This window comes from Amblyomma americanum, chromosome 4, assembly GCF_052857255.1.
Source record: "Amblyomma americanum isolate KBUSLIRL-KWMA chromosome 4, ASM5285725v1, whole genome shotgun sequence".
Classification (NCBI taxonomy): domain Eukaryota; kingdom Metazoa; phylum Arthropoda; class Arachnida; order Ixodida; family Ixodidae; genus Amblyomma; species Amblyomma americanum.
In genome coordinates, this window is record NC_135500.1 from 9,550,390 (window position 1) to 9,566,061 (window position 15,672).

Consider the following 15,672-nt stretch of genomic DNA (forward strand, 5'->3'; position numbering starts at 1 on the left):
CTTGCTGCAAAGGAAAACACCAGGATACGCCGACGCCGACACACGGACAAGAAGCATGAGTGTATAAGGCACCTTTCAAGACCTCTTTTAAGCAAATCGGAGTTGGGGCGACCGAGCTCCGACGGTCTCAAGCCAGCGTCGCCCCGGCGCCCTAACTTACCCGAACGCCAGGCCTAGCGCGGCGCGAACGCCTCGGCGGCAGTCATGGAGTACGCCGTAGTTGGGACTAACGCCTCCCCAGTCGAATTCAATACGACCGATTGGAAAACGATTGTTTCCTACCGCAATAAGAACCCCAAAGCTAAATCATCAACAGCTCAGAAGCCAAATAAGCAGACCGAGAAGCCACTGGCGCAACCTCTCCCTCCACTGCATCCTAAGAAACCGCTTCCCCGACTCCCGGAGGACGACTATAAAATCATCTACAGACCAACGGGTGGCGTCGACTTCACGCGCTACACCGAGAAGTCTATCAGGCACGCGATCGCGACAGCGAGCGGCATCACCGCGACCGAGGCTGATAAAGACCAATCTCGAACAAATTCTGCAAAAAATGTTTTCACCATATCGACGCCGGTGCAGGCAAACGCACTACACTACGTCGCAGTCAAGCAAATCAAATTAGAAGGCAAAGGCGTCGTCATGACATCGTACACCGCCCCTCCGGACAGGGCCCTGCAAGGCACCATCTATCGGGCTTACGATGGCGAAACTCCCCAAAAAATGATGACAGAATTCCGCAAAAGAAACCCTGACATCGTACAAGCACGAACCATGGGAAGAACATCGGAGTCCCTTCTGCTCGACTTCAACGCGGACGAACTACCAGATAGCATCGTCTACTTCGGAGTCCTGTACCCAGTCTACCCCTTCATTCCGAAAGTAGAGGCGTGCACGAACTGCAGAAGAGTCGGACACAGAAGAGACTTATGTCCGGAGCCACCGCAACAACGGTGCCCGTACTGCGGCAACCAGCACCTAAAGGAAAAAATCTGCGACCCAGTTTGCATTGTCGGCGGAGGTGGGCACCGCATAGGCAAAAAGAGTTGCAAGAAACGATTTCAACGACCCCAAACGAAAACATCGGAGCACCAGTCAAGATCCAAATCCCGGACCTGCGACGACCCACCATCCACCCGAAGGAAGGACCGCTCGAGCTCCTTCCAGTCCTTGGACAGCGGACGCAGCAGCAGCCGCAGCGGATGCAGCAGCAGTCGCAGCGGAGGTGGCAACGGCACCAGCAGCCGGACTCAGAGTCCCGGACCGAAACAGGTGAGCTGGGCGGGAGTGGCCTCTCACGGAAAGGGGACGGAGCTGCAGTCATTACAGTCTAAACTCGATCAGGCACTCCACCACATTCAAATCCTCACGGACCGCATTAAACACTTGAAACAGGAAAATAGTAAACCCCCGCCGCGGTGGCTCAGTGGTTAGGGCGCTCGACTACTGATCCGGAGTTCCCGCGTTCGAACCCGACCGCGGCGGCTGCGTTTTTATGGAGGAAAAACGCTAAGGCGCCCGTGTGCTGTGCGATGTCAGTGCACGTTAAAGATCCCCAGGTGGTCGAAATTATTCCGGAGCCCTCCACTACGGACCTATTTGTTCCTCTCTTCTTTCACTCCCTCCTTTATCCCTTCCCTTACGGCGCGGTTCAGGTGTCCAACGATATATGAGACAGATACTGCGCCATTTCCTTTCCACCAAAAACCAATTATATATAAAATAGTAAACTAAAAGCCCCTGCAAAATCTAAGGACCCTCTTCCAAAACCACTCCCAATGCCGGAGGTCATAGAAATGGAAACTACTGTGGCCGCATCAGTCGAAACACCAGTAAGCGTAGTAAGCAAGAAAGGCACTAAAAAGATTGCGCGGCAATGAGAACATCGTGATCCTGCCCGCGTACAAGGGAAACGCAACGGTCGTCTTGGACAAACGAGAGTACGTGAACAAGATGACGAGCATGCTGGAAGATGAGACAACCTACTTGCCACTTAATCGGGACCCTACTTCAAAGGTGCAAAGGGACTTGCAGAAACTTTTGGCTGACGTCTTCTCCTTTGTCCCGCTACAACACAAGTCCCTCTACTACTTCCTCCTCTGCCACAATGGTTCTGCTCCCGCTCTGTATGGACTGCCAAAGATCCACAAAGAAGGCAACCCAATGCGCCCAATCGTCGATTTCACCCGCTCCCCGCTTCACAAGCTGTCGAACTATTTGCATCGTGTTATCTCCCCTTTGGTCGGTAAAAGCGAAACGCACGTGCACAACTCACACGACTTCATTGAAAAGGTTCGCAACATGGTTATAGAAGACGACGAAATTTTGATGTCATTTGACGTGAAGTCACTGTTTACGAGTGTGCCCACTGACCTGGCCGTGAAGGCTTGCACAGATGCGCTACAGGCGGATGCAACCCTACCGGAAAGAACACCCATTGCAGTTCCAGACCTCAGCAGACTTCTTCAGTTCTGTTTGTCCAACACCTACTTCACGTTCCAGGAGAGCATATATAAACAGGTTCATGGTACAGCTATGGGAGCATCAATTTCTGTCACCGCTGCGAACTTGACAATGGAGTCATTAGAGTCCCGCGCCCTTTCATGCTTCCCGCCGCGCCCGAAAGTCTTTCTTCGTTATGTGGACGACTGTTTCTGCATAATCAAGAAATCGGCTGTGAGTACATTCCTTTTGTATCTGAACAGCATGGAACCGGCCATACAGTTTACCACGGAAGAGGAAGTAGATGGCCGTCTGCCTTTTTTGGACGTTCTGGTGAAACGCGACGGCCCTGGAATATCATTCAGTGTATTCCGGAAGAACACGCACACTGGCATGTACCTCAACTTCAGTTCCGTACACCAGACCTGTCACAAGAAGTCCGTTGTTGCCTCGCTTGTCCGCCGATCGGTGAACCTCTGCTCAACGCTGGAAGAGAAAAAGACAGATCTGGACACCGTTCGCCGCGACCTGATGGCTTCGGGCTATCCCAGTTCTTTTATACGAAAATCTGAGGATCGCCTAGCTCACCCGCCGCCACAGCAACCCAAGCGAGAGAAGATTTTGTGATGTTTTGAGGCAGGCAGATTGAGAGAGACATGTATGTGCAACACACAACACGACCCCCACCATCGCCACCTCGTCCCTCCCGCCACAGACCGGCATCATCATCATAATCATTTATTTACCCTTAAAGGCCCTTGGTTTAGGGCATTACTAAGGGGGGGGGGGGGGAGTAGAGTTTTCATATACAATGGTACAACAAAAATCAATATAAAGTGCAGGGTTCTTGTTAAACATTAACATCATTACAAGCATCAACACTAATAAAGACACAGCTGCTCAAGAACAACTTGGAAAAAACAAAAAAAAAACAAAAAACAGACGCGTACACATTCAAAAACACGGCAAAATATCTCAGCCCTTAAAATGCGCTATTAATAAGTGCCTGAATTTATTAGGTTCTACTTCAGTAACTATGGAATCGGGTAAGTCATTCCACAATGTAATGGAGCTAGGTAAAAAGGATTTATTAAATGAGTTTGTGGAGCCATGTATGCGCTGCAAACTTAAAGAATTGAAAAGTCGGCGTGATGTGCGAAGCGGCAGGTGTAATACTGAATTTCTTAGCTGTGGGAAGGTATGGTACAATTTGTGAAATAGGCAAAGCTGTGAAATTTTACTCCGAAGTGCCAGGGGTTGAAGATCAAGGGATGCCTAGATAAGAGCTATACTGTGTCGTCTGTCATACTGCGATGTGATAAAACGGGCTGCGCGATTTTGGATGGCTTCAAGCTGATCGATTAGATATTTCTGATGGGGATTCCAGATCGCCGAGGCATATTCGAGTTTCGAACGGATGAATGTTACGTAGGCGAGTTGACGGATAGAACGGGGTGAAAAAGCGAGGGATCGTCTGATAAACCCAAGCAACTTGGAAGCATCTGTACAAAGTTTTGCAATGTGCTCAGACCATGTTAGTTTGTTGTTCACGATGATTCCAAGCTACCTGTATGATTCTGTTTCAGAGAGTGGTGTAGAATTTAATGAATACGGATAGCTGAGGTTATTTCGCTTTCTTGATACATGCATGAACTTACATTTGGAAATGTTCAGTTGCATAAACCATGACGTACACCAGGTTTCTATGAGATTTAGGTCGCGTTGAAGCAGAGTGTGATCATCGGGAGTAGATATGCGGCGGTAAAGGACGCAATCGTCTGCGAAGAGGCGGATACAAGATGATATGGCATTAGGAAGAGCATTTATAAATATGAGAAAAAGGAGTGGTCCCAGCACCGATCCCTGGGGGACACCAGAGATGACTGTAGTATTTTGCGATCTGTGGTTCTCTATTACTGTATATTGTGAGCGTTCGCGGAGAAAGCAGTCAATCCATGACAAGATCAAAGGGTTAATGTGGAGGCAGGACAGTTTTGCCATTAAACGCTGATGTGGAACGCGATCGAAGGCTTCGGAGAAGTCTAGGTAAATGACGTCAGTTTGGAAGGAAAAGGTCTGTGGTGAATTCAAAAAGCTGGGACTCGCAAGAATGGCCTGATCTAAAACCATGCTGTTTTTCATAAAAGAAAGCGTTATTGTCGAGGTGTGATGCGATCTGCGAATATAAAATGTGCTCCAGTAGCTTGCATGGAATAGATGTTAATGAAATTGGGTGGTAATTAGAAGGATCGGATCGATTGCCTGCCTTAAATACTGGGGTTACTTTACTAGTTTTCCAATCATTTGGTATTTCGCCGTTTGAAACAGACTGCTGAAAAATAGTGTGCAAAATACGGCTAGAAATGCTCACGGTGCCCTTCAATATTTTGGCAGTTATGTTGTCTGGCCCAGGAGCGCTTGACAACTTAAGGTTGTCGATGAGTTTAGCGATACCCTCATGGGTTATAAAAACTGGTGGCATTTGGGAAAAATAGTGGCAGGTATTGGGGGAATACCATGCAAGTGCAGGTTCGTCGGTGAACACGGAGGAGAAATATGAATTCATGACATCTGCGCGCTCAATATCAGGAACATGTAAGCCATCATGGTTAACCAAAGAAATGTTTTGAGTACGGCTTTTGCACGGGGTGACCAGATTCCAGAACTTTTGGGGGTTAACGCGCATAATGTTTTCAAGATCGTCGTGAAAAAATTTCTTTTTAGAACGTCGTAGTATGCTAATGTATTCATGTAGGCATTTGCTGTACGTTTCCCATTTACCTACAGAATTTGTGTGCTTGGCCGCGCGATAGAGGCGCTTCTTTCTGTTTGGTAACTGTCGCTAGGCGTTGTTATACCAGGGCTTGTTACAGTCACCACGTATGCAGACAAGGGGGACATAGGTTTCGACAAGAGATAAGATTTTATTTTTGTAGAGCAGCCAGTTTTGTTCTACTGATCCAATGGGTGCGGCCTGCTGGAAAAGGTGGAAAAAAGTTTCTAACTCACGGTTAATAGTGCGAAAATCTGCTTTATTGTAGTCGCGGATGTACTTTGTGGAGCGTTGCTTTGTGAGGATGGGAACGGAAAAATTGAACACAAGCACCTCGTGATCACTTAGACCAGTGATGCTTGTTAATGACTCAATTAACTCCGGTTTGGAAGTGAGAACAAGATCTAGAATGTTGTCGCCACGAGTAGGCACTTTAACTGTCTGGGTGAAGTTAAACGTGAGGACTAAGTCAATAAAATTGGTCGACGGACCGGACCGTGCTGACAAGGTTTCCCAGTCGATATCGGGAAAGTTAAAGTCTCCACAAAGTAGGAAGTTCGCGTGGACAAACCGAGAGTGCAGACCAAGTAGGACGGAGTGAAGGTCGGTAAGAAAGGAGGAGTCGCAATTAGGAGGCCGATAACAAGCAACAATAATGTTCGTACAGCTAGGAAGGGCCAGTTTAACGCAAAGTATCTCGTGAGAGGAACTAACATGGACGGATGATGTATGCAATTCTGATTTCGAGAGAACAAGAACGCCACCACCCCTTCTTCCCGCTCTGTCGCGCCTGTAAGCAATAAAAGGTTTCGTTTCGGAAAGAAGTTCTGTGTCCTCGATATCTGGAGTTAGCCAAGACTCGGTGAAAATAGCAATGTCCGCGGAACTATCTGCAAAAAGGGACACTATTGCTTCTTTCTTTGGGAGGTAACTGCGGATATTTTTCAATAATAGAGTCATGTTCTTAGAAGACCGCGCATTTCTGTCAGCAAATGATGATTGACGAGGATTGGCACGTAGTGAGCGGAAAACAGGTGGTGGTGATAGCTATGATGACGATAGCTCTGTTACAGTATCGGTTGTGTCATTGTAGACGTATTGCTTGCTACCAATAATAAGTTTGTTGAAACGTATCTTGAATGTAGCGCTAGATTGCTGAGCATACGCAAAAAGTTTTTTCCGGGCCAATCTTACACGGGCTGAATAATCTTCGCGAACGGTATACCCTGAATTTTTAAGCTGAGAGGTTGCTGAAAGTATTAAGGATTTGGTTTTGAAATGCGCAAATTTTACAATAATGGGGCGTTTCTTTGCTTCCGTGTAACGACCCATTCGGTGCGCGCGCTCAATGTCAGCCGGATCAATTGTCACAGAAAGTTTGTCGCGGCAGAAGGAAACGACATGTTCTTCAGATTGCGCCCACGTTTCTTCTTTTACATCCGAAATTCCAAAAAAGATTAGGTTCGACCTGCGGAGGCGGTTCTCCGCGTCATCACATTTTTCGGCGAGCTGTTTGATTTCAAACGTAAGCTTAGTACTGTTCTGGCTTGTATTATTGAGCGGGCAGGGGCTACTCGATTGAACATTCCCAATATTTCTTTCCAAATCATCGACACGCAGCGACAGACGATTGACAGTTTCTTCTATGTTAGACTGCGCACCACGAATAGCTGACAACTCGGCAATTATTGTGGCATGAGATTGCTCGAGGCGAGCGAAAGCTTCAGAAATATCCTCTAATGACACAGGGGGCCCAGGGTTAAGTTCAATATCACCTGACTGAACAAGCATAAAAAAAAACAAGGAATGCATTAAAGTAGTGGAAACATGACAGGCGAAGCATTCGGCGACAGCAATCAAGCATTTCAGGGGGGCACGCCACCGCGAGCAAGAACGGGTCATTTGAACGGAACGATGCCGAGGACGGCAGGTAACTAACCTGCGTAAGAAGGGGCGAAATCATGACCAAGTTCCGAGCGGTGATGTGCCCCAAGTGGCTCCAGAGCAGATGCGTCTTTTGTAGTCGATGCGTATCTCCCGCGCTGATAGTTCCGCCAGGTTGCCAGCTGTGTCGTACTTGACAAGCGGCTGGAACGGCGGTGGAAGGCAGGTTTCAAGTTCTTCGTGGACGGTGACGGAAGGGTTCCAAGGTGAGTCGATGAAATCGAAGAATCCAAGGGGATAGTTGAAGCAGGAAGGCGGTGGGGTGGTGCAGAGCAGAATAAAAGCCTGCGGAAGAAGGGGCGAAATCATGACCAAGTTCCGAGCGGTGATGTGTTTGATACGTGAGTACATTTCTTGTATATTTATTTTCATTGTCGTAGATACTGCTTCGCACATACATAATCTCACGTCACGCAATCTGCAGATTACAGGCCGTTATAAGTTAGCTCACGTAACAATTTCAGCAATTTCTAAAATGGGCTTCTTGAGCCACAAGAGCGCTTTTTCGGGCACAGCATTGTCAGTGATGTAGAACATCACAACACAGCTAAGATGTGCTAACTAGCAGGTTGGTTTAAAAATATGGAACAATTACCTTTTTCCTAAGGCTGTTAGGCTACATGAATGTTGAGGTGCGCTAACCTACAGTAATTAATATTCAAATAAATTTTTGTAGTTTCCAAAATGTACTTGCCCTCGGCGCTGTGGCCTAACACCTTTAGGCTGTTTTCGCAATTTTGGCTGAAGAAGTTGCTTTGCCTGGAAGCTTCTCGAAGGCGCGCGTAATTTGGTGCGATGTAGCCAATATTTTTTGGGCCTGGGCACCCAGGGTAACCGCGTTTTCGGAATTCAAATCCTGATATGGAGGTTACTTACCGTGGGCTACACGCCTCTCAATAATTACGAAGCTTAACAGTATAGTTAAAAACTTTACTCACTATTAGTTAAGCAGCACGCCAATTAGCTCGTTTTAACTGTAATCTAAAGATTACCACTCTCAATGTTAAGCCGAAAAAAGCGTTCTTGTAACTCAAGAAGCCTTTTTTAAAGAAACTTGCAGAAATTCAGGGGAAACACTCCGTATAGGTGAATTTTTCATCTCTATATTCTATCGCTTACTTTCCACATGATTTTGGTTAATGGCAGCAAGCGATAGGTCATTGCGCACCGGTGGACGTTACATATCATTCAAGGAATTCTTACTCGGGTGTGGTATTTCGCTTTAGATGGGATACAGCTGTCATGAACTCTTGTGTCCGCTTCAGTTTTGGTCTTTTCCCATTCATATTTCTAATGACAGCAAACCGATGGGTGTTTTCTTACTGGCGGACGGTGCCTATAATTTGTGAGCCTTACGTCTTTCGCGAAGTTCTCTCGAAGTGGCATCGCGGGTGCAGAACATGTCTTTAGCAGAGGTTTTGTGCAATGGTCGTACAGTCGAAGAAGAATTTTGAAAGGAAACAAAAGTTGGAAAATATTGGCACAAGCAATAAATTTTTTTCAACCGGACATTTCGAGACCAACTCGGGTGACTGAAGGGTGACTGAAATGCGAGTCAGTAGCAGGAGCGAACACCTTCTCTGTCGTTCTATTAACACATGACGAAGTCTATCAACGTACGTAAAGCGGATACTTTCCAGAGCTTTATTCAGTCGCCTTTGTCAGCCAGATATTCCATGACTTGACGCGGCTCCTCTTGACCGGATTGCGTCCAATTGAGGCGCTCATCTTTGAAGGTGTTCTGTGGTTGGTGCGTTCACAGTGCTCAGCGATGGTGTTGTCTTCCGAATCCATTGACCGGACGTCAGTCTTGAGTTGCCTGATTTTCTGATCGAGGCTTTTTGTCTCGAATTTTTGTGTCGCTAGATGCCTGTGATAAACAGCCAGTGGATAAGCTTCGGCGCGAATTATTGGATAGCCGCTGAGTTGGGCCGGCTGCCTATGATATATACGCCAATGAGAAAGATTGGATGGCTCATACTGAATAGCCAGGGAATGCCATTCAAACCAATCATTAATCTTGTATGCCATTAATGGGTGCTGATTGGAAAGCCAGAGGGGCACATTGGCTAAACATGGATCGAGTAGTGCCCTAGTCATATGCTATTATAGGTCTTTATTGCAGGAAATTTTCCCCGGTATTCGACCAGTTCCGGGCCATTATCGGCGTGCTGCTTGGGCTAATACATGTTATCGTGCTAAGTAAACAGCAAAATGATCTCCGATATGCAGTCAACTTCGATAAGCAAGCAAACGCTGTTGCGGTAGCGAGAGTGGCTCTTTTGTAGTGCTTGTGCTTTTCAACTTACGAGCAAAAACTCGTGGGCATAAATAATAATGAATGCGGTCTAATAAAGCGCGCAGCTTCATTTCTTCACACTAATATGCTCGCTGACCCATTGTATACTGCTTGCAGACAATCTAAAAATCTTATTTTCACCCGAAATACGTCCCTGCGGACTGTAATCCGGGCGCGGACTTCCTCACCCAGAAAATTTTATTTCCAGCCGAAATTTAGCACGGCGGGCTATACACCGGGTGCGAACTATATTATGGAAATTACAGTACATAAGTGATATGTAGAGACCTATTGAGACTGGATGTGATATGTGCAATAAGGTACATTTCACGATTGCACCGAATCTATGAGGACATCATTTATGAAATAAGCAGGAGTACTTCTGCAAGTTCTGGATAAGCGCAGAGATTTACATTTACTGATGTTCAGTTCCATTAGCCATGTTTTGCGCCACAAGGAAATAGTATTCAGGTCTGATTGAAGAGTGGTTACGTTGTCACTAAATATTATTTCCTGAAGAATCGCACAATCGTCCTAATATAAATTTGTATAAGAGGAAACAGAAGGCAAATCTATAATGTAAATTAGAAGAAGAAGGGGACAAAGTGCGGAGCCTTGTAGGGCGCCGCAATGGACAGGGTTGGAGTGAGAGTACATATTAGTAGCTGACACACCGTGCCAACGGTGACGAAGAAAACATGGGGGCCATGTTCTTGAGCTGCAGTTTAGACAGCAATAGTTTCACACTTTATCGAAAGCTTTGGAATAGTCAAGAACGTTACAATGTGCCGTTGAACGATTATCGACAATCAGGTTTAGCTGTGTGTGAAATCAGCAAGTTAAGCTTCGCATGAAGATGTTTTCCGAAAGCCATGTTGTGAGTTACAGAAGAATAAGTTTGCCTTGAGAAAGTCTGCAATTATATTCCTATTTTGCACGGGACACTTGCTAGTGAAATAGGTCGATAATTAGGTGGAGAATGCTTGCCGCCTGATTTATTTAGTGGAATCACCTTACCGAATTTCCAGTCAAGGGGCAGGTATCATGTCTGAAGTGATTGCTGAAAAATTTTTGCTGGTACAGTAGTTGCATAAACAGCCATGCTAAGCAAAAATTTCACGGTAATTATTTAACAACAGGGAGCAGAGGAGAGTCGAAAGGATTCGACCGCGATTTCAACACCACACGGTTCAATTGTAATTGGTACCATATCGTGGTAGCAGTGACAATTTGCAGTAGGTAGCAAATCATTGCAGGCTCCAGAAAAGTTCTTTGAAAATATGTCATTAAGAACGGACGTGAAATGATTACAAGGTAAACCATTTCTATAGTTTGAACAAGGACTATAGTGTCCTCGTATTTTTGGTTAAAGATGCTGCAGAATTTTTTCGTATAATTTGTTAGCGTGGACGGAAACTTGTGGCATAAAAGGTTCTTCCCCGCGTTTTTTATTGCTGATACTAATTCTCTGGAATCTAATTTGTAGGCACGGCAACGAACTTCACTCGGAGTAAATTTGGATGGCCTTTCAAATCACTTCTTTTTATTTGAGAGGCGTCGTTCGTGAGCATTATACCAAGTAGCGTTGAATTTGTTGGTTACGAGTATAGTGCGAAAAGGAATATGTACTTGTCTGTTAAGTAAGCAGGTTTTTCTACGAACATAGCCCAGTTTGTTTCTGCTATATGACTAAAAAATTCCTCAAGATCAATGTTAAGAAATGGACAAAATTTGTTATTAATTGCGTCATGGTCGGCTTTATTGTAATTACGGACAGTTAGTGGTCTTTTGACATTTTTTTCGTTGTGCGAGGACATGTGTTCTACAATGTTTTATGTAGCTTGTTTAAGTGGTCCTGATGTGAGGAAATCTAATCTGGACCTAAGATGTGCTGACCGAATTGTATACCTGTTTGAAAATAAAATCTATTGTGGAATAATTGGAACAGGAGAATTTTTCTCCGCTTTTCAAATGCACCCCAAAAGGGACTATATTTAGTGGTTGCACTGAAATACTTCCAGTAGTTAATAAAATCAACCCGTACTGCCATATTGTGTACCGTTTCAAATTTACGGACTTAAAGATACCACACATGCATATTCAAGTACAGACCTCTCAGAATTCTTGTATTATAATGCTTTTGCATCAGCATGAAATCGCGTCGTGTTTCTGAGGGTGAACCCTAAAACTCTGCACGCCTGTACACTCTGCTTTGTTTGTTGGGTATTGTAGTCTCAGCAAATTTCTTGCCACTGAATTCTGGTTTCTCGATCTCAGATGCGGGCACAACAAACATAAGAGACGTTCAAACCGCGCCTCACGTTCACGTTCACACACGTTCACACACGTTCACACTTTCGAGCCTTTGAATGCTACCACCTGCGTACGCAGCGCTATTTAAAAACATCTGAGCAAAGAACCACTGGAAGGCAGCACCCAAGCGGAGATTTAAGACGCTAGTTTCAGCTCGGTTCAAAAATATAGATTGTTTCACCAAAAACCTAACAGTTATGTTTTCACAGAAAAGGAAAATATGCAGCGCAAAAAACGCATGGACGACAGAAGAAAGACAAGCGTCTTTTTTGACCTGCGTTTTTTTTTTGCGCTGCATATTTCCCTTTTCTGTGATGAACCAACAGGCCCAAATTACCACCCTTTATCAGTTATTTTTTTCACGTTGCAGGAAGCCGGGATTGCTACCACAACCCGCCACCAGATACAACACAGGGATGCTTTGTAAGCCGATGTGAGTATTACTCCACCATACGACTTGCGTAAATGCGAGCTGTGCAGACAAACAACGATATGGAAATGAGGAGCTCGTTTTGGCATGCTTCCTTACATATGTATGAAGTCAACAGCCACTAAATCACTAAAGCATGGGGAATGGTGTTTCTTGCAGCGTTAGCGTTCATTAGCTCTTTCCTCAGTTTCGCGCTACTGGCGTTGGTGTTCGCAGAGAGGGAAATCTTTCCACCTTTAGAGGAAAGGAAGGATAGAGGCTTGTATGCAGGGGGTAGTGAAGTTAACAGATGCCAATCCCCATCTTCACTTTAGTGCACTGGAAGAAGAAGAAGAAGAAAAGTAGGAGATTGAGAGACGTTGGGAAGCAATTGGTAGCGCACTAGATTGAGCGCCGCCTCAGCTGCGGGCTGTGGTTGGTTCGAGCGCCATTGTCAGACAAGGTTGGGTATTTGCGTCCCCCTGTCCAGCGCCCGAACTCTTTTTTTTTGCGTCACACGCCAGCTAATGCTAAAAAAGTCGCATGTCGCACAATCGCAAACATCCTGTGGTTTTTCTTCTGTTTCTAACAAATTATCTTTCAGCGATAGCATGAGTACGCAATTAATATTTCCTTTATCAACTACGCAAACAAAAATACTATTCCCCTATGCTTTGCTTCCTTTCTGATGTATAAACACCAGTTGTCAACAACTGCGGACAAGCATACCAACGCTACGGTCGTCTCGGTAGCGGGAGGAAAAGAAAATTGAAAAACACTTTGTAAATTCCAAAGTGTGTTAGGCGAAAGCCTGTGCTCATTCGACTGACTATGCTAAGTTTTTCCACTTTCCTGGCCTTGGTGCCTGGTGACGCGACCAGTCGCTGTTGTCGCTTCCTTTCCGCTTCCCTGGCCACGGTGCCCGGTGACATGTTAGCCCGCCGCATGCGCATTCGCTCATTCTTCTTCTGGCGTTTGGCATCGGGGGAATCGACATTCTTGGGGCGCTTCTCCGAACTGCTTGCCGTGGAATCATTGGAATCATTTTAAGGCTTTCGCGATAAAAGCCGCCCTTCCCAGCCGGGCAGCCTGTTTTTGTAGCCACCGTCGGTGACGCATGCCTCGGTTGACGCAGCGGTGGGGTGTGTTTTATTGGTAACGTAGACCAGAGGGTGGCCATGTTACGCTGGGCTGGATGATAACAAGGCGGAGGATGCGCGGAAATATGAGCAGAGTTTGTAGCCACATCACCCCCCCCCCCTCTCGCGGAGTGGAAACCCGTCAAGGCTTGTAAAAATTTGTGCAGCGTACCCGACGTCTATGGCGTGTGGTGACTAAAGCAGGTTGTGATGTCGGGGGCCGTGGATTGACTGCTGTGGGTGCACTTGTATTTACTGGTTCGGCGGAATCGATGTAGGCTGGCTTCAGCCGGTCGATATAAACGCGGACGTCGTTCCCGTTAACGCACAGGGTGAAGGTTTTGTTGTCGCAACGGAGAACTGGATAGCGTCCGCTGTAAGGTGGCTCGAAAGGCCTGCGGACGCTGTCGTCACGGGGAAAAGTGTGCGTGCACGTTGCCAGATCCTTGAAGACGAAAGGGGCAGTTCGACAAAATGGCAGTCGAACCCGATGGTCAGCCCGAGGAGCTTGAAAAGGTGTGATTCGAACTGTGGTCATTGGTCGGTGGTGACGCGGCGAGAGGGCCCGAAGCGAGCAAGCCAGCCGGGGAATAAATCCGAGGCGACGTCTTCCGCGGTGATTCTCTCTAGGGGCCATGCCTCAGGCCATCGAGTATACCGATCGATGGCGTTGAGACACTAGCGATACGATCCAGCTGGAGGAAAGGGCCCTATGATATCAAGGTGGACGTGTTCAAACCAACCGGAGGGCTTGGGGAATGCTCCGTGATGTGCCTGGTGACCTTAGCGTGCTGGCATTGAATGCAGGAGCGTGCCCTGGTGTGAAAATACCGCTGAATGGAGGCCCAGCCATAGCAGTCGGCCACGAGGCGTGTAAGAGGCGCGTATGCCGGGATGGCTGAGATTATGCAGCTGGTTGAAGAGGCCACGGCGTTGGGAAAGAGGAACGTAAGGCCTGCTTCGTGCTTTTGACAGGTTTGTTAGATAATCGTTCTCGATCCAGGTATGGGGACTTGTTGCGGCTGTAGGGACGACCCGCCCTTAAGATGTCCTTGCAGTTCGACGTCCGTAGTCTGAGCCTCGGCGAGGACGTCAGTTGTTACCTGCGAAGAGCTGATAGCTGCCGCACGTGAAAGAGCGTCGGCGACCACGTTGCCCTGCCCGCTTACATGTTGGCTGTCGGTGTTAAACTAGGCAATATACGAGAGCTGGTTCTGCTGGACCAGCGGGAGTTCGTCGCGGCGTTGAGAGAATGCTTAGGTCAGAGGTTTATGTTGGTATAGATAGTGCAGTGCTGTGCTTGGAGAATGTGGCGAAAGTGTTGAACTGCTTCGTATATCGCCAGAAGGTGTCTGTAGTAAGCTGACGAACTCGACGGGGTGGGGGTTGTGGTTTCGTTGGTGGGATTGGCCGCCGAAGGGGTTGTTTTTCGAGCTGAGAGTTTCTTGGAGAAGAATGCCAAGGGATGGCAAGTGTTGTCAACGCTTTGCATAAAGGGGCGCCGACGGCGAAGTTATAGGCGTCTGGAACGGGATAGAAGAGAAGTGCGGTGGTGCAGGTAGCAGCTTTGAATTCTTCGAAAAGTTGCTTTAAAGCCGGTGCCCACGTGAGGGGTTGGTTTCCTCGTATACCAGCGAAAGCATCATGGAGGGGAGCCTGGTAGTCGGCGGCGTGTGGCAAGAAACGCGTGTAAAAGTTCAGCATACCGAGGAAACGGCGGTCTTTATCGGGGGGGGGGGGGGGGGGGGGTAATTTTACAGGTCTGAGATGCGTTGTTGCGAAGGTCGGGTTCCCTCTACTGAAACATCATGGCCGATGAATTTGACGACTGAAGCGCCCAGCGTGCACTTTGGGGCATTGACGAGTAGGCCGTGGTCATCGAGGCGGTGAAAAGTAGAGGAAGGTGCGTGTGGTATTCGTCGGCGTTACGGAAAAGACAATATGCGTCCGAGATAGACGAAGCAGAAGTCGAGGCCGCGGTTGACTTCCTCGATGAAGCGTGGAAAGGTTTGTACAGTGCTCCTCAGGCCAAATCTAATGAAGGGAAAATCGAACAAGCCGATAGGGGTTAATGATTGCAGTTTTCGGGACGTCGTCCGGATTGACGGGTATTTGCGTGTAGGCCTTCACCAAGTCTAGCACGGAGAAAACTTGGCAGCCATAAATACGATGGGCGAAGTCTTATATGTGGTGAACGGGGTACCTGTCGGGAATGGTGCGGGCGTTGAGGGTACGGTAGTCCCTACAGTGCCGCCAGCCTTCGATATGTTTTTGGGACAAGGTGAAGTTTGATGGTTTATGGGGGTTTAACGTCCCAAAGCGACTCAGGCTATGAGAGACACCGTAGTGAAGG

General features: G+C 47.1%; 1 protein-coding gene across 1 annotated transcript in view; it reads left to right on the plus strand.

The window, feature by feature from the left end:
• The window catches only part of LOC144127734 (protein ced-11-like), a 105,755-nt gene extending 91,611 nt beyond the window's left edge, over nucleotides 1-14,144 (plus strand). Inside the window, exons 3-4 of the mRNA XM_077660635.1 lie at nucleotides 12,142-12,194; nucleotides 14,127-14,144. Of these exons, the coding sequence (XP_077516761.1) occupies nucleotides 12,142-12,194; nucleotides 14,127-14,144 (71 nt within the window). The remainder of the gene's footprint in view (nucleotides 1-12,141; nucleotides 12,195-14,126) is intronic.
• Nucleotides 14,145-15,672: the final 1,528 nt, after the last annotated feature.